Genomic DNA, 21,582 nt, shown 5'->3' with positions numbered 1-21,582 from the left:
AAATATGCTACGTGGAAGTGTTGTTATGATATAGTTTTCTTTGCTTTTGCAAAGCTAATTTTTGTAAAATGTTACCAATTTATGTTCTTGGTAAAGGTTATAACACACTTCATAGCCGTTTTTCTTTATCCTTTACAAAAAATTCATATATTTCCAATGACTGTAGCACACATCAGGACCTATTTTAAATTTGTATAACTCACATTGTTTTGCAGAATATTGTCAAATACTAAATATAAAGAAAAAAGCATGAGTCATGTTTGATGCAGAAAAAAATATTTCAGTCAAACACACATTTTTTAAATCAGCTAAAGAATGAGACCCTTAAATTGTAGAGGGTGGTGTATGGTCTAAGTATACATGACAAGTACTGTAGTGTTATCATTTCATATGAAAATGCTACTAACATGTCAAGCATAGATTTGACATGTGACTTCAGCAAGAATTGAAAAGAAAATAAGGAAAATAGCTCTACAGAGCCAAAAATAAAATTGAGGACTATATGAATCCGCCATTATGAGACTACCATTTGCCTCTTTAGTGTCTTTATGCCTATAAGGTATACTTGTTTCTCTAAACATTGTGCAAGTTTCATTTGAAATGTACAAACAAACCAGATGCATGTAAAAACACAAGGTTTAGTCTGATACCAATAGGGTCTAAGGTTTTATGGTAATTTCAGTAACGTATGAGAACTCGTCAAAGTTTGGCAAAATAGCTGTCACAACATTATTTTCAATCAGTTATCATAACTGTAGCCTACTTTGCCCTGTTTTGTAATTTTCTACTCGGATCTGTATACAAATTACACATTTAAGCAGTAACTGTTAAATATGTTGGTTTTACCTCTGACTGCTAGAAATCTGTAATATTAGAATACCAATGTGCAGTTTTTGAGAAACAATACTGTACAACCAAAACATTAAGACTGTGATATTTTTGTGATGTATCAACAGTTAACGCAAAATTGCAATAATTTTGTCATTTTTTATCAATTCTAGTCAAAGAAAACCTTTCCCATGTGGCCAGATTTCATTTTTTACCAATATGCCCTTGTATGTTACAGCACACTGAATAACTGTTCTTCTTTATTCTAGATAAAATTGTCATATTTCTAATGACTGCAGAACACATCAGGACCTACTTTAAGTGTCTGTAACTTACATTTTCTTGAAGAATATCCTCAGTCCTGAATAAAAATCAGAAGAAAAGCGATGATCATGTTTGATGCAGGAAAAATATTTCAGTCAAACTATTTTAGAGCCATTTTCCTATTCAGTGTATGTATTCCTAAATAATCTTGTGGCGGCCATTTTGGAATCAGGAAGCCATCTTTAATTTGTTTAAGACTGAAGTTGGTGCGTTTTGATAAAAAATGTATGTATGCACAATGATGTTGGTCATCTTTCACACTATTTGAAGTTTTTGAAATACTTAAACGGTTTCCTGTATAATGAAAATTTAATGGTGGCCATCTTGGATTTTGCTGGCCATCTTGTTTTTTTTTAAATAATCTTGAGCTTAATTTTTTTTTGTATTATAATTCTCTACTAACACGCAAAATTTCAAAATTATTATGGGTCGATTCCAGAAATTCATAGTTTCAATTATGTTTTTTAACGTTTTACCCTAAAAATGCATTTTGCACCATGATACTTTTCTATACTTTTAGTATGTTGTTACATACGTCTTTAAGAATGCTTACACCAAAAATCAATTCTTTGCGAGTTTTTTCCCCTATTTTCATAAAAGGCCTTTACTATATAACAGAAATAGTTCCAGTGTTGGCTGAAGGGCTTAATCTGAAAATGAGAATATCTGTTTAAATCCTCAGATTACAGGGGCATCCTTGGCTGAGTAGTTAAAGTTGCTGGCTTAAAATAACTTTTTTGTTACTGATACAGGTTTAAATGCTTGCCTAGAGTATAGAATTCTTCCATGTTGGAAAGGCATCAAGCTGGCTCTAGGAAGGTTGGTGGTTCTACCCAGGTACCCTAATCTCCTGTGCCTGAAAATAATGCCCAGTGAGTCACCTGGGGTCTTCCTCTACTGTCAAAGACTGGAAGGTTGCCATATGATCTTAAATTGTGTCGGTGTGACTTGAAAGTATACAAATAGTAAACCTCTGAACTTATTTTGTGTAATTTTGATATTTGTATTTTGTTTAGATGACATAGTGTTAGCTCAGTATTCATTGGACAACCTGTGGTATAGGGGGCGTATCAAGCATGTTATGGAGCCAGAAGATGGGCAATTTGAAAACACAAATGTTGAAATATCTTACATAGACTATGGAAATACTGAAGTGGTCAATGTGCAAAGGTTGGTGTTAATTCATGTTTTGTATATGGAGGCTATATTGGAGTCATCCAAGTCTGTCTGTTGGTCCATCTATCCATTGTATTGGCTTTGTACCTTCTTGTCCACTTGGAAGAGCTTCATAAGACTGATATCATATCAAGACTATATGCAGAAAGCACAACCCAGGTCACAAGGTTCAATTTCAAGGTCATAATACTATAGGAGGGTAAAAGTCAAATAACTTACTTCAGTTCCATCTATCATGTTAACTACTGGGAAGATTTTCATTAATTTAGAATCAGCGTTTTGATTTCATCAAAACAATAAACAGAGTAGGTAAACCAGGTCACTAGGACCAAAGTTGGGGTCACACTTAGAAGTCACTAGTTAAATAGTTTAACCCTTACCCTGCTAAATTTGTATAATGAACTTGTGCATCTTTCAATTTGGACAGTACCATTAACTGTTAAAAGTGCTGTGAAAACGCAGGAAATTTTACAGATACAACTTATTTCAAGAACGCTTTTGCACCGAACTGCAGATACTGCCTTTGGATGATCACCATCAATAGAATTGTTATTTACTTCTATATATGCTTTTAAGTACATTCCTAAGTTAAACCTTGAGTGTTGTGTAATTGTAGTTGCTATAGAAACAAGGACATTTAGATTGTATGATATGGCTTACTAAATACTGTGACAGTGATGCTTCTGTCAGTTTACATTTTGTACATTTGTCATCAGAAATAATACATTTTATTTTAATATTTTACAGATTGAGGAATATGCAAGCCAAGTTTATGAAACATCCTGAGTTTGCAATAGAGTGTTGTCTTTTTAACACTACTTCAAAGGTTAAGGTATAACTAATATTAATATTGTTCAACATTTTTCTCTAAATAGTAAAAAAAAAACTCTTGAAAATGCCCATTACGGTAGTATGGCTTCCATTGATAGACAAATGGTGCCTCCAGCGCCATAATCATCATACACAGGTGTGACCAGACTGTTGGCACATTCTGGTGTTGACTCCATGTAGCAAGGTCAGTATGGCCAATGGGAGGACTGAATCTTTTTCAGATAGATTGTCAGATATTGATGGTACTGCAGCTTTAGACTTCAGCTCCAGAGTTGACAAGTTAGGAACTATCAAGAAGATCTACTATTTTATCATATAAATTTAGTACTTTCTCCAATGGATTTAGAAATTGCAACACTTTTATATGTTAGTAATGGTAAGAATGAAGAAAACCTACATTAATTGACCACGAATAAAGTAGAAAGATTAGTAATTCTAGCAACACAATTATCCAAAAGCGTATGAGATAATGAAAGTCATAATTGCATTTAGCTGCTGATTGAAATTTGATGAGAAATTATTGATGTCCTTTTTTCCCCTGTCTGCACAAACAGTCCTGTCCTACAGGATGGCTGTGGCATTGTCAAACAATAGCTGTTCATGTAGACAGTTATAGAAACTAATACTGCAAGACATATTTCCATTATAATACACTATACATTTTGGTTTGATTAAGTAAATGATAAATTGAAGTATAAAAACCAAATAAATACTACAAGGCTTGTAGCCTACAATTAGATTTCCAGGAAATAAAGCACCTGTGTGTTTCAGGATGGGACCTGGTCTGTAGAAGCTGTTCAGACATTTGCTAAAATGGTAGAAAGCAAGGTTATGCTGCTGACAGTAAGTATTATTGTGAACAATTCTTGTGAAAAAGCTTTTTAAGATATTGTCAAAAGAGTCACTTGTAGGTTGAGAAAACTGAATATGCTACCTTTCAGTGAAGAACTAGGCCAACCTTACTAGCTTTATGTGGGAACTTTGGTTACCAGTTTAACAAGTAAAGTGAATGTTCTATGTGACAGACACATTCAGTTTAAAGTTATTTGTCCTTGAGATTGGCTTTATGCATAACAGTTGTCATTATTCACAGAGAAGAAGTTTGTGCATCTATTGAATCCTAGCTCACAGGTAGCACCTGGAGAGATGTAACAAAAATCTGAATTGCATTCATCACGTTTCTTATCAAGAAAAACAGGAATCTTTCGTACATAGTTTACTTCAAATAATCTGTAAAGTGTAAAAATAGCAACAATAAAATATGTAATTATGCATGAAGTAAACAACATATTGTACAACTAAAAAACAAGAATATACAGTTACTTGTAGATTGCATGTTGAATAAACAATGTAAAAAGAAGCTGTCAACAATAAAGTATACAGATACTAGCAGATTGCATGTGAAGTTAAGTATATAATTTATGATTTGTAAACAATAGAATATGCAATTTCTTACAGATTGTACGTGAAGTAAACAACATAATGTATGTAGATCTGTGTAAACCAGCAGATGATGATATTGTAGATGATCGTCCAATGTCTGTGCGAGACGCACTGGTGTTCCTCGACCTTGCCAGGTTTGAATCTCCTTGCAGTCTACCTGAACCAGGAGGTAAGTTAGTGTCCCATTTCTTGTTACTGCACTTGAAATTGAACTCTACATTATCTGTAAGTCTGCTAGGTTGGCTAAAAACAGAGAGTGCAGATCTATTGATCAAGGGGTCATAAATTTGGTGCCTTTACTCACATAAAAGAAAGTCAAGCTTAGAAATTGATTTTAAATACTTCAAATCAGTAAAAGTATGGAAAGAAAGGGAAATTGCATTTGAAAAATTAAACTGATTAATTATGTAAAATTGTCTTTGAAATAAATATTGATGAAACTATTTTGAAATAATGGTATTTTGGAGATTCATGTTTAGAACTGGTTATATCATGATGTTTTAGTGACTACATGTAATGTCATAGTGTATGTTTTTGTTTTGCAGGTGCTCCAGCCCCAAAGAGAAATTACCTTACCCCAACCCCTATGGAACAAGGTCAAACGTACTGTGTTATTGTAACCTATGCTGGAACCCCAGACTGTTTCTATGCTCAAGAGGTATAAACAATTTCTAGAAAATGTTGGTGTCATAGTAGTTATAAAGATGATGAAAAGGTCAGTGATTCTAACAATGTCAGCTCAGTTTATAATAAGAAGGGACTGTATTGTCTTTCTCCACTATAAAATGTTAAAGTTGTAAGCCAAGATGATTTACTTACTAAATTCAACTTTGAAATGTATTTCAGTTGGGAGATGAGACAAATTACTTAGCAACAATGATGGCACATATACAAGATACTTACAACAAACAGATGAAAGATACCTGGCAGATCATCTGTCCTTCTGTAGGTAAGTACAGATACACCTTGTTTATCACCTGTTTGTAAGTGCAATAACAGGTGAAAGATACCTTGACAAGTATGCTCATAAATAATAGCTATCTTGTTAATCATATGTCATTCATCAAAATAATGTAATAAACGTAAAATCCCTAGCAACCTAGCTAATCACCTGTCCTTCAGTAGGCAAGTGCCTTGTATGTACAGATTTTGCTTATCAAAAAATTGTTCCAAGTTGATTAGTTTGTACCTTCTCCACATAAAGTTAATACATGACTAAATTAAGTCTGACAGCAAACTGTAAGCTTCTTTGAATTAATTTAGGTGTTCTTTGTATTGCTAGGTATGATTTGTGTATCACAGTTCAGTGGGGATGGATTATGGTACAGAGCAAAGATCGTGGACTTGCCAGGTCACCAGGATGTAGTTGTACAGTATATAGATTATGGAAACAAGGAGACAGTACATGTATTCAACTTAAGGAAGATTATAGACTCTTTCCTTGTTCTCCCCGCACAGGTTAGTCGTCCAGAAAATCTATGCTTAGGGTAAATCTTGTGTTCTTTAAGACTACCGTAGATACCCGTGTATAATGCGCACCCGTGTATAATGCGCACCCCCGATCTTAGTCCAAAATCCTGGGGGGAAAAAAAAAATTTTTTTTTGGTCAATTTTGAGGTGGATGGAAAACGAAAGTAGAGTTTACATCGACACCGGTAATAAATTTTATCTCCACGGCGGAGAGCAGCATTGGTCTCACGGTACTATCGATTTTCGTTTTCTCGAAAATAAAACCAGTAAATTATTGTTATATTTGTTGTTTTACCTTTTTTAATTCACTATTTTGAATAAATAAATAGCAGCTGATTCAATATTTCGGAATGGTATCTTTCAAAATGACATGAGCTTCTCAATTTAAACTGATAACAAAAGGTGTGATAGTCTTTTTGTCACGATCATAAAGCCAGTAATTACCGGCAATCATCGTGTCACCTCGTGTCAATTATGTTGTTCACAGTTTGATCTCGGTTAAAGATAATTCTCGATCTTTAATTAGTAACATAATTTTTGTAATTTATAAACATTTCTTTCGTCAAAATACTTTTAAATTTATATGAAATTAATTTTGTTTGAAAGAAAAATAAACAATTCGATCTTTTACGGAACGTAACGGCAATCTTAGATTTTAGCGGAGACAGTAAGCGCGGGGAGTAGTTTCCCTTTACCAAAATGGCGAACATCGGTAACAAACTTGTTTTGAAGTTGGAAAATTGTCTATACCTGTGTATATGCGCACCAACGATTCGGGGGTGGTCCCGGGGGTCAAAAAACTGCGCATTATACATGGGTATCTACGGTACCAACTTAACATAAAATTGATCTTGAAATTAAGATTCATTTCAGATTATTTTTGCTATGCATGCATCTGAAATTTGACTACTCTTTGTGAGACCTTGATGTCCAAATTAGTGGTCCTACCAAAGTTCCAGCCCCATGACTGAAAATATGAACAAATAGAAACAACAAAGATCTTCCTCCAGTCGAACAATCTGGAAATTTGCAGTAATTATGACTTTAAACCCGGCACAAAAAACATAAGATTTTTTTTTTATCTTCATAGACTCAGACTTAAGAAAGTGTTGCTGTATTTTCAGGCAATTCAGTGTATGTTAACAGATGTTGAGCCACTAAATGCTAATGAAGGCTGGACTACTGAGGTATGAGTAGGTTAACTATTTATTGTGTTTGATAGTCTAACCATTCTAAATTCCAGTCAATCCAGTGCAGTTACAACTGAGCTTAGGAAAGGTGTTTAACTAGAATGTGTAAACATGAGAATCCTTAACAGCTACAGATTAGAGATTAGTAAATATGTGCAGTTTTCAGCAAGATAATATATAAAGTTCTTGCATTGTAGATAACAGTCCACCTGAGCAGATAGTGCTGAAGTTGAGCTGTGTTGAGCTGTTATGATATCCTTGTGTTGGTCGTCTTCTGTTATTACCATTTTACTGTTAATACTCTAGAGGTCACCATATTTGCCAAATCTTAATGAAACTTGGCAAGAATATTGCGTGCAGTCTTTGAAATTGGGTCATCTTGTTTCAAAGGTCAAATCTTAGAAAAGACTTTGTAAACACCATACAGTGCAGATTTTGTAGTTGATCTCCGTTAAATGTTTAAGAATATTTGTTTTGTCACTGTGAAATCTATGTCTGGTTCAGAATTGGATCTCCTTAAGCAAAAAATTAAATCTCTTGATCAAATCGTAGAAAAATCTTGCACTGAAGAAGCCACTTTGTCTTCTTCAGGTTGCCAGTTGCCTTGAAAAGTCAGGGAAAATGATTTTTTTCCAAGGTCACTGATAATGGTCTGAAAAAAATTAAATTTGAGAAAGTCAGAAAAATGAAATTCTGAGTCAATGTTTAAAATGTTCAGCTCCACTTTAAAATGTTCAGCTTTAGCTTGGAAGTTTTTACACACTTGTTTATCATCATTATATCTAGACAAGAACCATAACTCTGATACATATTTTGTCAGAATTATGGCTCGTTTTTGTATTTAGAAAATTTGAGTTTCTTGGTTAAAATTTTTGTTTAGGTCCACTTTTTCCCAAAGAACTATAAGACCCAAAGCTTTGAAACTTTACACACATGTTTATCATCATTAGATGAGTAAGTAGAACAAGAACCATAACTTTAACCTGCATTTTGTCATAATTATGGCCCTGTTTGTACTTAGAATATCTAAACTATAACTTTTCTTACATATTGTTTAGCACTTGTATACAAGCAACGGCACCTGTAGGTGGTGCAATTGTTTAATTACTATAACAGGGTGTTCATTAATGGTTTATCTTACATTGTCTGTTACTGTTACTTTTAATTACTATTACAGTGTCTACATTACTGGTCAGAGAAAGTGCTGATGAAAAAGTTCTTTTTGAAAGTGATCAAGACGAACAATGAGCTGAGTGTTGTGCTGCGTGATTTGGATACAGAGGATTATTGTGATACACTTAATGTCAAGGTGGTTGAGGATGGCATGGCAAGAAGTGTCGGTGAATGGTATGTTTGTTAGTGACAGACTGAGTAATAGTGTTACATTGAAAGACTGGTTGTTCTGATTTATTGCATTTCCTTACATAAAAGGGAAACAATTGTTTCATTTTGATAATTAATTTGTATTATACAGGTCAGAGCCCCAGAACATCACAGAGTTAGCCAATGAGATGAGTGATGTTGTACCAAGGCTGTCATACCAGGCTGGCAGTGGATCATTCCCGGAACCTTGTGTATGTATCACTTTATTACAGTGATTGAACTGACCAGACAGTCTAGGAGATCAAGATTGATATTTTGAAACATGTTGAGGTTTATTGTTCCAGTCGAAAGTTAAAAATAACATCATTTTTAAAGTGCTTTTTTCTCTCTCAAAACAGTAGCTGCAGTTTTTAGCTGCAAAAGGTTTCAGAATGCTTAACCTGTAAGTTTTAAATCAAACGATGCTTTATATGATTTGAATACTAAAAAAAATATTTATTTATTTTTTGTGGGGTGGGGGGGATTAACATCAAACTAACAGTGTAATAGGTAATATGATGACTCTAAGCTTTTGATGGTGGTGGAAAACCCCAGGTGCCCCTCTGGGCAATATTTCATGCAAGGGTGGGCACCTGGGTAGAACCACTGACCTTCCTGAAGCCAGCTTGATGGTTTCTGTACATGAAAGAATTCTCTACTCCAAGTAAGGTTTTGAATCCCACAACAGAGATAAGTGATCTGAAGTCAGTGGCTTTAACCAGTTGGCAACAGAGGTCTGAAAAAAGGCTAATATTAAAAATTGAAATTTTTTATGTCTAAAAATATTGAATATGTATAATCTTTATTTTAGGACCTGGGACACCAGCCTGTGTACTGGAAATCTAGGAACTCGAAGCCATCAAGAAGGTATGAAGAGACTGTCCTCACACCTCCAGGTTCCCCAGACCACACATCACAGCCCAAGCAGCATCAGCCAAAACAAAACCAGCCAAAACAACATGTGGAAAAATCAACAGTTGCTCAAGCCTTGTTACAGAATAGTCCATCAAATCAAAATAGTGTTGTTGAGAAGATGAGAAGTCCAGGCAAGAAATCACCAACTACCACGCCAAACAAAACACATGCTAGTCCAGTAAGGAAGGAGATTGATAGTGATTCTTCAACTATGAGCAGTTCTTTAACTGACACAGGAAGAGAAGCTGGTAGATTACCTTCTTTTCTTGTTTATCAAGTAGCATGTTCAGAAAAATAAAAGCTGGCATGTGTGCTCCTTATGAAAAGGGTTGTGTTGGATATATAGCTAATACCTCTTACACAGCATCACATGCCCTGGTTTTTCAGTTTGAAATTTTTGTCTGAAATTAGGGAGGCAGATAGTGTTGGAACTGTGTTTGTCACTCCTGCTGAAGTTTTCATCTAACTTTTAAGAAGCTTAGTATACATCACCAGGGTAAAGTGGATTTGGCCATATTTTTCACAAGATCTTCATGAAAGTTGGTCAGAATGTTCGCCTTGATGATATCTAGGTCAAGTTCGAAACTGGGTCACGTCCGGTCCAAAACTAGGTCAGTAGGTCAAATAATAGAAAAACCTTGTGACCTCTGTAGAGGCCGTATTTTTCATTGGATCTGCATGAAAATTGATCAGAATGTTCATCTTGATGATATCTAGGTCAAGTTTGAAACCGGGTCAACTGCGGTCAAAAACTAGGTCAGTAGGTCAAATAATAGAAAATCCTTGTGACCTTTCTGGAGGTCATATTTTTCATGGGATCTGCATGAAAATTGGTCAGAGTGTTCATCTTGATGATATTTAGGTCAAGTTCGAAACTGGGTCACATCCGATCCTAAACTAGGTCAGTAGGTCAAATAATAGAAAAACCTTGTGACCTCTGTAGAGGCCATATTTTTCAGGGATCTGCATGAAAATTGGTCAGAATGTTCATCTTCATGATTCTAGGTCAGGTTCGAAATTGGGTCAACTGCGGTCCAAAACTAGGTCAGTAGGCCTAAAAATAGAAAATTCTTGTGACCTCCCTAGAGGCCATATTTTTCATGGGATCTTCATGAAAATTGGTCAGAATGTTCACCTTGATGATATCTAAGTCAAGTTTGAAACTGGGTCACGTGCGGTCCAAAACTAGGTCATTAGGTCAAATAATAGAAAAACCTTGTGACCTCTCTAGAGGTCATATTTTTCATGGGATCTGTATGAAAATTGGTCAGAATGTTCATCTTGATGATATGTAGGTCAAGTTCGAAACTGGGTCATGTGCGATCAAAAACTAGGTCAGTAAGTCAAATAATAGAAAAACCTTGTGACCTCTGTAGAGGCCATATTTTTCATGGGATCTGCATGAAAATTGGTCAGAATGTTCATCTTGATAATATCTAGGTCAAGTTTGAAACTGGGTCACATGCGGTCAAAAACTTGGTAAGTAGGTCAAATAATAGAAAAACCTTGTGACCACTCTAGAGGCTATAGTTTTCATGGGATCTGTATGAAAGTTGGTCTGAATGTTCATCTTAATGATATCTAGGTCAAGTTTGAAACCGGGTCAACTACAGTCAAAAACTAGGTCACTAGGTCTCAACATAAAAAGACCTTTTGACCTCTCTAGAGGCCATATTTTTTAATGGATCTTCATGAAAATTGGTCAGAATTTTTATCTTGATGATATCTAGGTCAGGTTCAGAAGTAGGTCACATGAGCTCAAAAACTAGGTCACTATGTCAAATAATAGAAAAAAACGTCATTCATGTGGGGGCAGGTGAGTGATTCAGGACCATCGTGGTCCTCTTGTTTTTAGCTCGACTATTCATAGAATAGTGAGCTATTGCACTCGCCCATGCGTCGGCGTCTGCGTCCGCGTCCGCGTCCCGATTTTGGTTAAGGTTTTGTATGTAAGCTGGTATCTCAGTAACCACTTGTGGGAATGGATTGAAACTTCACACACTTATTCACTGTGACAAACTGACTTACATTGCACAGGTTCCATAACTCTATTTTGCTTTTTTACAAAATTATGCCCCTTTTTCGACTTAGAAATTTTTGGTTAAGGTTTTGTATGTAAGCTGGTAACTCAGTAACCACTTGTGGGAATGGATTGAAACTTCACACACTTATTCACTGTGATGAACTGATCTACATTGCACAGGTTCCATAACTCTATTTTGCTTTTTTACAAATTATGCCCCTTTTTTGACTTAGAAATTTTTGGTTAAGGTTTTGTATGTAAGCTGGTATCTCAGTACTTATTAATGGGAATGGATTGAAACTTCACATACTTGTTCACTATCATGATCTGACATGCACTAAGCAAGTCCCAAAACTCTACTCTCTTTTTTTTCAAAATTATGCCCCTTTTTCGACTTAGCAGTTTTTGGTTAAATTTTTGTATGTAATCTGATATCTCAGTATCCACTAATTAGAATGGATTGAAACTTCACACACTTGTTCACTGTCATGATCTAACATGCACTGTGAAGGTCCCATAACTCTACTTGGCATTTTTACAAAATTATGCCCCTTTGACTTAGCAGTTTTTTGTTAAGTTTTTGTATGTAAGCTGGTATCTCAGTATCCACAAATTGGAAAAGATTGAAACTTCACACACTTGTTCACTGTCATGATATGACATGCAGTACAGAGGTTCAATACCTCTACTTTGCATTTTACAAAATTATGCCCCTTTTTCAACTTTTGTATTCATTCAATTGACAAGGCTGTTGAATAGTCGAGCGTTGCTGTCCTCCGACAGCTCTTGTTTCTTCAGTTATTGACCTTTTTAGACTGACCGGAAATACTGCTTCTTTTGAACTTTGTGAAGTTGAATCCTACAGGTTACTCCTAATTTAAATGAAACTTGGTATAGAGTGTAAAGTGGACATTCACACCTTGTCAGGAGTCTATGTCCAAGATTTATTTCATAAAAAATGTCCATTTTTTGGACTTAAAAACGCTAAACAGAGTTTAATTATTTTTTATATACCTTAGGAAAAATAACAACAAAGAAGTCTCCAAGTATGAAGAGCAAGATGAAGAGTGAGAGAGGAAGTGGTGAGAAGAAAAAGAACAAGAAGATTGAGGTGGAAGTAACTGTTAGCCACTTTGTCTCGCCCTCGGAGTATTATCTGCAACTTGTCAGTGCAAAGGATGAGCTTGAAGCGTAAGTGAGAGTATAGTTCATACGTTTTTGTTAAGGTAGTTGTGCAAAATTAAAAATCTGCAACTTCTATGAGATTTTCATCTATTATTTTGATATTCATTGGCCATAAGTGTAGCTCATATGTGTAATGGTTTTTGTAAAAACCTGAGAATGCGGAAATCATATATGGAAAAACTGTAATATGCAGGAAATTACTTGTTGTCTTTACAGATCCATTACTTCAAATCTGCAGTTTTCTCTTGTCTTAATTATTGCCTTTCGATGTTACTTTCGAATCAACAAAAAATTGTTGCTTTGGCATAATCCAAGAACAAATTATCTCTTGAAAACTATATATTTTTGTCGCCACAAAGTAGCTTTGTTTTTACCAGAAATATTTATGCCAACAAAATGAAATTGTTTCACAGTTTCGTATATTTTACATTGATTTCTAAACTCTAAATAATTAGCTCTGACTTTACAGTTACATTTGTGAAAGTGATTAAGAGCAACATGCCTCCTTACTGAGATAATAGTAGTTTAATAGCAATAGTAGACAGTAAGTTTGGTGCATTGCTCAGGTGATATATTCTGTAGACAAAATAACATTTGCCACAGTCTTATTTTCACTAATTTTAATGAATAATGCAACTCGAAACAAAATATTCATTGCATCATTTCTAGAAACACAGACACATTCGTTTTGCAAATAAATAAGGCTGCAAGGCACGAAATTCCTAAAAAAAAACAAAAAAAACCCTACTTGAAAAAAATCCATCTACAATAGGTAAAAAAAAATTGAAAAGATGATGTAGTCATACAAGATGTTTTCCTTTTCTCCCAGAGGTCATAGGTTATGGCCACACCACAATTTATGGATTTCTAGTTTGTGAGTCGGAAATGTTCAAATTTAATTGACAGGTGAGCTTGAAGGACTTGCATAAAAAGAATCTGCCTTTGTTGATCTAATCAGAGTATCCCAGTTGCTTACTTGGAATCATTTGTCTGCCCCCCTCCATGGGTTTGACCCTTGCTGAGGTCACTGTGTGAGAAAGCCATTCATCTGGGTTGCAGAATTTTGGTAGTGCCATCCGTGTGCCCTTTTTTGCCTGTAATAATACCCGGAAGGGAATTAATGGCTGAATAGTTAACTAAATTCTCTGACTTTGAATCTTTCGCATCTCACTGCTGTGGGTTCGAAACCTCACATTGGGGACACAATTCTTTCATGTGAGGAAGCAGTCCAGCTGGTTTGCTGAAGGTTAATGGTTCTACCAAGGTGCCTGAAATTATGCCTGGAGGGGCAGGTGGGGTCTTCCTCTACCATGAAAAGCTGCAAAGTTGCCATATAGTCAAACTTCACTCCAACTTTACGGAACCAGCAAAATTTGTTTGAATTATCAGTAGTTCGAGCCATCAAGGTTGTGTGTCTTAACACCAAAATTTGTACCTTGTTTCTTGTCTATTGGCATAGGTTAACAATATATGTTGTAGCCTCCTTCAGATAAGTAAACAGTGAATAGTTAAGTGCATGTGTTTTAAGTATAAACTTTATTCCACAATAACAACTACTTTACTTCTTACAGAGTATATTTGTGTGTACAACATGTATGCAATAATCAATACACAGTCTACATTTAGCACATAAATCATTAGAAATACTTTGCATAATTTTACTCCGAGACATCTAAACATTGTTACGCTGTGCCATGGTTGCTCAGGCATTCTTAAATAAAAGTCACTGATACTGGTTTGTTTACCTGCTAAAATACTTCTGCAGGTAATAGCTGACAGAATAAAAAGGTTTTTATAAAGTTTAATAATTCAAATGTTCAATTGCTTTAAACAATAATAAGACATTACAGTGAATGAAGATCAAAGCATTAATGCAAATACCAGATAGAACAATCAGTGCAAACAATGCTACCTTTAATAGGGTATCTCACAAGGTGTGAAAATGGATAAACACCTGTCAGTCCATTTAATTAAAGACATGTGACTTTCTGACACCCATCTGTGTTCGAATTTCAAGGTTTGAACAATAACACATTGTATAGAGATTTCGGTTGGACAGGTTGAGTAGTTCTAGGGAAAGGTGGTGTTTGAATTATCACAGTTTAGCAAAGAAATTCCATTTTATAATTGTGTCAATATGACCATAACCCCCCAAAAAGCAATACCTTTTCAGGCACAAAAGGTCTTTGTCCACCATTTAAACTGGAAAAGTCAACACTTGACCTGAGCTGTGTCATGTTATTGTAATTCATAACAAGCAGAAGAAAAATTTGTGTATGAACCACTTTTATACTATAATTAGAATATAGAAAATACACATGTACTGTTACTGAACTTTCAGACTGATGTCGGAGATATTTGAGACATACCATAACAGTGTTATGACTATGACAAATTGGTCGGCAGGAAATTACTGTGTCGCATACTCGACTACAACTGGCAGATGGTACCGAGCAAAGATTACCAAAGTTATACAGAAAAGTCTAATGGAGGTGACAAATATGAATATATATATTTGAAATTTTTCTACAGATCTTGGTCTGATACTCTTGAAAATTCTCAAGCAGTTGGCTAATATATAGGAGCCTAGGTAATGGTAGAAGGATGTGGGTTCGAGCCTCACTCGGGGCGTTGAATTCTTCATGTGAGGAAGCCATCCAGCTGGCTTACGGAAGGTCTGTGGTTCTACCCAGGTGCCCGCTCGTGATGAAATAATGCACGGAGGGGCACCTGGGGTCTTCCTCAACCATTAAAGCTGGAAAGTGGTCATATGACCTATAATTGTGTTGGTGCGATGTTAAACCCAACAACAACAAAAAAAAAAATTCTGCCTTTGCGACCAGTGTATATCATGATCTGCACTGTTCGCCATTCAGTCAGTATCTTTTTGGTAAGCACCCCTTTAAACGGTTAATGGTACTGTCCAAATTGAAAGATGGACAAGTTCATTATAGAATTTTAGCAGGGTAAGGGTCAAGTTTTGATTGAAGCAGTAGTCTGATTTGACAGTGTTTTATTTGATCATATTCTGTGTATTAGGTACACATGTTGGATTATGGGTTCTCGGAGATGATCAGCACGAATAATTTACGTCAAGTGATGAAGCAGTACAGGAAGAGTCGAGCGTTCACGTTTGCCTGTAAGCTGGCTGGGGTAACTCCAGCAGGAGGAATGAAGGAATGGTCTAAAACAGCCTGCGAATTCATGGAAGCCAACATCACCAACAAAAAACTTTTCCTGAACCAGAGAGTAAGTACTGTGTTGGTAATAAAAAAAAACAACACTTCAGTCATGAGGACTGTCTTTAGTTAATATTTGTGAGTTGCATCCCTCATGATTTGAAAATTTCCACAAATGATCTGACAAGTATGTCATGAACATTCCATTGCTTTTCGGGTTTTACTTTTCAGAAGTTGGAACATCGTAGATTCAACATTTGACAAATAAACAGGATAGGAGCAAATATATGAAATAAATATAGTGCAAAATCAAAGTGTTTTACAGTATATAAACAAGGTTTGTGTAGATTCCAAGAGCAGTGGTTAGTTAATTGATGTATAATTAAAGACAAGCATCACATCCAATCACAACTGATATTAGTATTGCAAACATATCTAAGAGATATCCATGATTGTATTACAGGGAAATCCAGTGGATGGAAAGTTACCGTGTGATCTCATAATTGAAGAGTATATTGATGAGACAGCTCTGGAGCCAGGACGTAAGACATACCACTCCCTGATAGACAGGTTAAAAGAGAAAGGCCTGGCAATTCCCATACCAAAGTAAGTTTGCTTTTGATAGAAAGGAATCTCGATAAATTGGAGGATTTGACCAATATTTTTATCCTAAAGACATTAATTTTCCACCTTAATTTTAAGCGAGGAAGTTGCAAGTTACTGACCGGTTAAATGTAAAATGTTAGGTTAACATGACTGAATTTTTAGTACTAAAAATGTACTGTCTAAGATATTTTTAATGGGCGTCCACGGCAAGTGATTACTGTTACTGCATAAGGGATGTAGAAATTTTTCATTTGAGGAAGTCATCTGACATGCTTACAGAATGTAAATGGTTGTAAGGAGGTGATTCAAATAATGCTGTGAGGAGCACTAGAGCCCCTGCACTTCCTGTGAAATTTTAAGTCCCCATATGACTTCAAAACTGTCAGTGCGACTGAAAGCCAAAACAAAAAAATGATAAACTGTTTTCAGAAAGCATGGGGAAGTGCATGATAAACAGAAAGTGTTTCCTGTCTGTTACTATAAGAAGGCAGAGGCTGAGGTTAAAACAGGGGATAAAGTGATGCCAGTATATGTTGACTATGATGCTGTTATACATTGTTATACCATGGAGGGAGGTATGTTAAACATTGTTATACGATGGAGGGAGGTACGTTAAACATTGTTATACCATGGAGGGAGGTACGTTAAATACCATGGAGGGAGGTACGTTAAACATTGTTATACCATGGAGGGAGGTACGTTAAACATTGTTATACCATGGAGGGAGGTATGTTATATATTGTTACACCTTAGAGGGAGGTATGTTAAACATTTGTTATACCATGCAGTGCTCCAGCTAGCTATTTACAGCAGGGCGCATCGCCCGTTCCGAAATTCGTTCCGCCCTGTTGCCCCGCCAGGCACCCTGCCCGTTTTACAACCATTCATTTCTTTTTTTTAGCCAAACTTCCCTTTTTTGCCTCTGTGATTATAATATACTGCTTTATTGCCCCCTTTTTATCGAGTGATACACGCCTGGGGGCATTGACAAAATTAGCAAACAGTTAAACAATATTACCTGCTGTAATCGTGCCCGAGGCAGACCATGATATTTTAGACTGCTCCACTAGCATTAAAATCATTGAACCTTAGAGTTAAAACAGTTTGCAAACCAGTCTGAAATCATTATCATTTCGCGCCACCTGTCAAAGTGTACTTTCGTTTTCGGTAATATAGTCGTAAATACCCCTTTATACACAACTGAAACTTAAGTCCAGACAACAGACATTTATATGTAATTAATAAAAATCGATCACAATCAAATTTAAATAGGAAAATATTTTGATTTTATCGTTTTACAAGTTTTTGAAATCGAAAGTAAGTTGTCGTCTGCTTTGTGAAATTGCCGTTTTTTCATTTCTTTGAAATTAGTTTACTAAGATGTAATGACAGGGTACACTTTAATGTCAGTGACTGTGAAATGCTGTTAAACTGTCTTTGCATCATAATATTTTTTCAAAAATATTGTTTAAATTGGACATTCGACGACTTTTAGAAAAAAGTGTAACCATATCCGGATATAAAATTTTGGATACCAGGAATATGTCTATTACAAGTGCTAAACTTGCTTTTAGACTGTTGTAAATTAAAAACTTTGCCTGATTTCATTTATTTAAGTGGAAGTTTAAACTTTATTTTCTGTATATAATATGTTGCAGGTATAAATTTATAAATATCAAGTAGCCTACATGGAGAAGATGTGTACTGAAATTGTAGCAAGTAAAATAGCCCTAAACACATAGATATTGTTATTCAGTATGCAATTACAAAGAAATGTTACAAGTTGAAAATCAATGCCAAGTAAAATACAAACAGCAGAATTTTTAGTTAATAAATAGGTGCATTAGAGATGACAGACATAGCCTATTAAAAGACCATACCTAAAGTGTGCCAAAAAACATGCCTAAATTATGCCAAATTCCATGCCTAAAGTTTGTTAAAATGCACTGTATGCATGGACCAGTTATATTTTTTTCCCGGGGGAGCACGGTCCCGGACCGACCACCACCCCAGAAGTGCCCTTTTCAGTGCCAGCACCCTGCCCTTTTTAAATCCCAGCTGGAGCACTGCCATGGAAGGAGGTATGTTAAACATTGTTTAAACATGGAGGGAGGTCATACATGCCATATTTTCAGACGGTCAATAAGGGAGATTTGTCTCAACAGGGCTTTTTTTAAGAAGATTTGGGTAAAAATAAGGGAGACTTTTATTCGCTCATTTTTTATGCGCAGTATGAGTTGCAATTTATTTCATAAAATTCAGTTATCTGAATTCATGTTTGTCCGAAATTCTGTGTTGACTCACCAATTTTGTTAAATGGTAGTTGATTAAGTATTTAAATTGACAAGCATAAACTCGGTGTTAGCACCAACCTGTCTCATCCTCTGATCGCTCATTAAATATCGAGGTCAGCGAAAACGAAAGTACACTTTGGCAGGTGGCGGTAAAATGGCGTAACTTTAAGACTGGTTTACATATTGTTTTGAAAACTACGGATCAGAGACTTTGATGTTATTGAATCAGTCTAAAATCTCACATGCGCATGTTTACAATTGCCTACGGGTAAGATTAAATAGTTAATTGTTTGCAGATGGTGATATAGTAGGTGGTAAGATAATTAATGCCTCGGGCGTGTATCTGTCGGTAAACAAGCTAGGGATTATAGACAACTATCAAAATTAAGTTTGAAGAGTATTTTCCGGGCTACTCGATATTGAATTTAAAGTATTTTCTACATTGGGTCCGAGATACGATTTTTCTACAGAGGAATTTTTTTTATAATTTTATTTTTTAGCTCACCTGTCACAAAGTGACGTCCGTCCGTCCGTAAACTTTTGCTTGTGACCACTCTAGAGGTCACATTTTTCATGGGATCTTTATGAAAAATGGTCAGAATGTTCATCTTGTTGATATCTAGGTCAAGTTCGAAACTGGGTCACGTACCATCAAAAAATAGGTCAGTAGGTCTAAAAATAGAAAAACCTTGTGACCTCTCTAGAGGTCATATATTTCACAAGATCTTCATGAAAATTGGTCAGAATGTTCACCTTGATGATATGTTCACCTTGATATCTAGGTCAAGTTCGAAACTGGGTCACGTGCCATCAAAAACTAGGTCAGTAGGTCTAAAAATAGAAAAACCTTGTGACCTCTCTAGAGGCCATATATTTCACAAGATCTTCATGAAAATTGGTCAGAACGTTCACCTTGATGATATCTAGGTCGAGTTTGAAACTGGGTCACGTGCCATCTAAAACTAGGTCAGTAGGTCAAATAATAGAAAAACCTTGTGACCTCTCTAAAGGCCATATTTTTCACGGGATCTGTATGAAAGTTGGTCTGAATGTTCATCTTGATGATATCTAGGTCAAGTTCGAAACTGGGTCACGTGCCATCAAAAACTAGGTCAGTAGGTCTAAAAATAGAAAAACCTTGTGACCTCTCTAGAGGTCATATATATCACAAGATCTTCATGAAAATTGGTCAGAATGTTCATCTTGATGATATCTAGGTCAAGTTCGAAACTGGGTCACGTGCCATCAAAAACTAGGTCAGTAGGTCTAAAAATAGAAAAACCTTGTGACCTCTGTAGAGGCCATATATTTCACAAGATCTTCATGAAAATTGGTCAGAACGTTCAGCTTGATGATATCTAGGTTGAGTTCGAAACTGGGTCACGTGCCGTCAAAAACTAGGTCAGTAGGTCAAATAATAGAAAAACCTTGTGACCTCTCTAAAGGCCATATTTTTCATGGGATCTGTATGAAAGTTGGTCTGAATGTTCATCTTGATGATATCTAGGTCAAATTCGAAACTGGGTCACGTGCGGTCAAAAACTAGGTCAGTAGGTCAAAAAATAGAAAAACCTTGTGACCTCTCTAGAGGCCATATATTTCATGAGATCTTCATGAAAATTGGTCAGAATGTTCACCTTGATGATATCTAGGTCAAGTTCGAAAGTGAGTGACGTGCCTTCAAAAACTAGGTCAGTAGGTCAAATAAAAGAAAAACCTTGTGACCTCTCTAGAGGCCATATTTTTCATGGGATCTGTATGAAAGTTGGTCTGAATGTTCATCTTGATGATATCTAGGTCAAGTTTGAAAGTGGATCACGTGCCATCAAAAACTAGGTCAGTAGGTCAAATAATAGAAAAACCTTGTGACCTCTCTAGAGGCCATATTTTTCATGGGATCTGTATGAATATTGGTCTGAATGTTCATCTTGATGATATCTAGGTCAAGTTCGAAACTGGGTCATGTGCAGACAAAAACTAGGTCAGTAGGTCTAAAATTAGAAAAACCTTGTGACCTCTCTAGAGGCCATACTTGTGAATGGATCTCCATAAAAATTGGTGAGACTGTTCACCTTGGTGATATCTAGGTCAAGTTTGAAACTGGGTCACGTGCCTTAAAAAACTAGGTCATTAGGTCAAATAATAAAAAAACATTGTGACCACTCTAGAGGCCATACTTTTCATGGGATCTGTATGAAAGTTGGTCTGAATGTTCATCATGATGATATCTAGGTGAAGTTTGAAACTAGGTCAACTGCGGTCAAAAACTAGGTCAGTAGGTCTAAAATTATTAAAATCTTTTGACCTCTCTAGAGGCCATATTTTTCAATGGATCTTCATGAAAATTGATCTGAATGTTCACCTTGATGATATCTAGGTCTGTTTCGAAACTTGGTCACATGCGGTCAAAAACTAGGCCAGTAGGTATTAAAATAGAAAAAGCTTGTGACCTCTCTAGAGGCCATATTTTTCATGAGATCTTCATGAAAATTAGTGAGAATGTTCACCTTGATGATATCTTGGTAAAGTTCAAAACAGGGTCACGTACCTTCGAAAACTAGGTCAATAGGTCAGATAATAGAAAAACCTTGTGACCTCTGTAGAGACCATATTTTTCAATGGATCTTCATGAAAATTGGTCAGAATTTTTATCTTGATAATATCTAGGTCAAGTTCAAAACTGGGTCACATGAGCTCAGAAACTGGGTCACTATATCAAATAATAGAAAAAACGACGTCATACTCAAAACTGGGTC

The 21,582-nt window shown here is 35.7% G+C and overlaps 1 protein-coding gene across 2 annotated transcripts in view; it reads left to right on the top strand.

Annotated features, from left to right (window-relative positions):
• LOC123553019 (RING finger protein 17-like) overlaps window positions 1-21,582 on the top strand; it is a 108,742-nt gene that overhangs the window by 60,675 nt on the left and 26,485 nt on the right. For both annotated transcript variants that reach the window (XM_053541765.1, XM_053541766.1), the window contains exons 16-31: window positions 2,169-2,322; window positions 3,076-3,160; window positions 3,931-4,002; window positions 4,618-4,771; window positions 5,148-5,260; window positions 5,449-5,551; window positions 5,885-6,060; window positions 7,197-7,259; window positions 8,440-8,609; window positions 8,737-8,836; window positions 9,436-9,787; window positions 12,582-12,753; window positions 15,089-15,239; window positions 15,787-15,996; window positions 16,390-16,532; window positions 16,962-17,107. In XM_053541765.1, coding sequence (XP_053397740.1) covers window positions 2,169-2,322; window positions 3,076-3,160; window positions 3,931-4,002; window positions 4,618-4,771; window positions 5,148-5,260; window positions 5,449-5,551; window positions 5,885-6,060; window positions 7,197-7,259; window positions 8,440-8,609; window positions 8,737-8,836; window positions 9,436-9,787; window positions 12,582-12,753; window positions 15,089-15,239; window positions 15,787-15,996; window positions 16,390-16,532; window positions 16,962-17,107 — 2,364 coding nt within the window. The remainder of the gene's footprint in view (window positions 1-2,168; window positions 2,323-3,075; window positions 3,161-3,930; window positions 4,003-4,617; window positions 4,772-5,147; window positions 5,261-5,448; window positions 5,552-5,884; window positions 6,061-7,196; window positions 7,260-8,439; window positions 8,610-8,736; window positions 8,837-9,435; window positions 9,788-12,581; window positions 12,754-15,088; window positions 15,240-15,786; window positions 15,997-16,389; window positions 16,533-16,961; window positions 17,108-21,582) is intronic.

The sequence above is a fragment of the Mercenaria mercenaria genome, chromosome 4 (assembly GCF_021730395.1).
Source record: "Mercenaria mercenaria strain notata chromosome 4, MADL_Memer_1, whole genome shotgun sequence".
Classification (NCBI taxonomy): Eukaryota; Metazoa; Mollusca; class Bivalvia; order Venerida; family Veneridae; genus Mercenaria; species Mercenaria mercenaria.
Note: the sequence above shows the minus strand (reverse complement) of the source record. Positions and strands in the feature narration are given on the sequence as shown.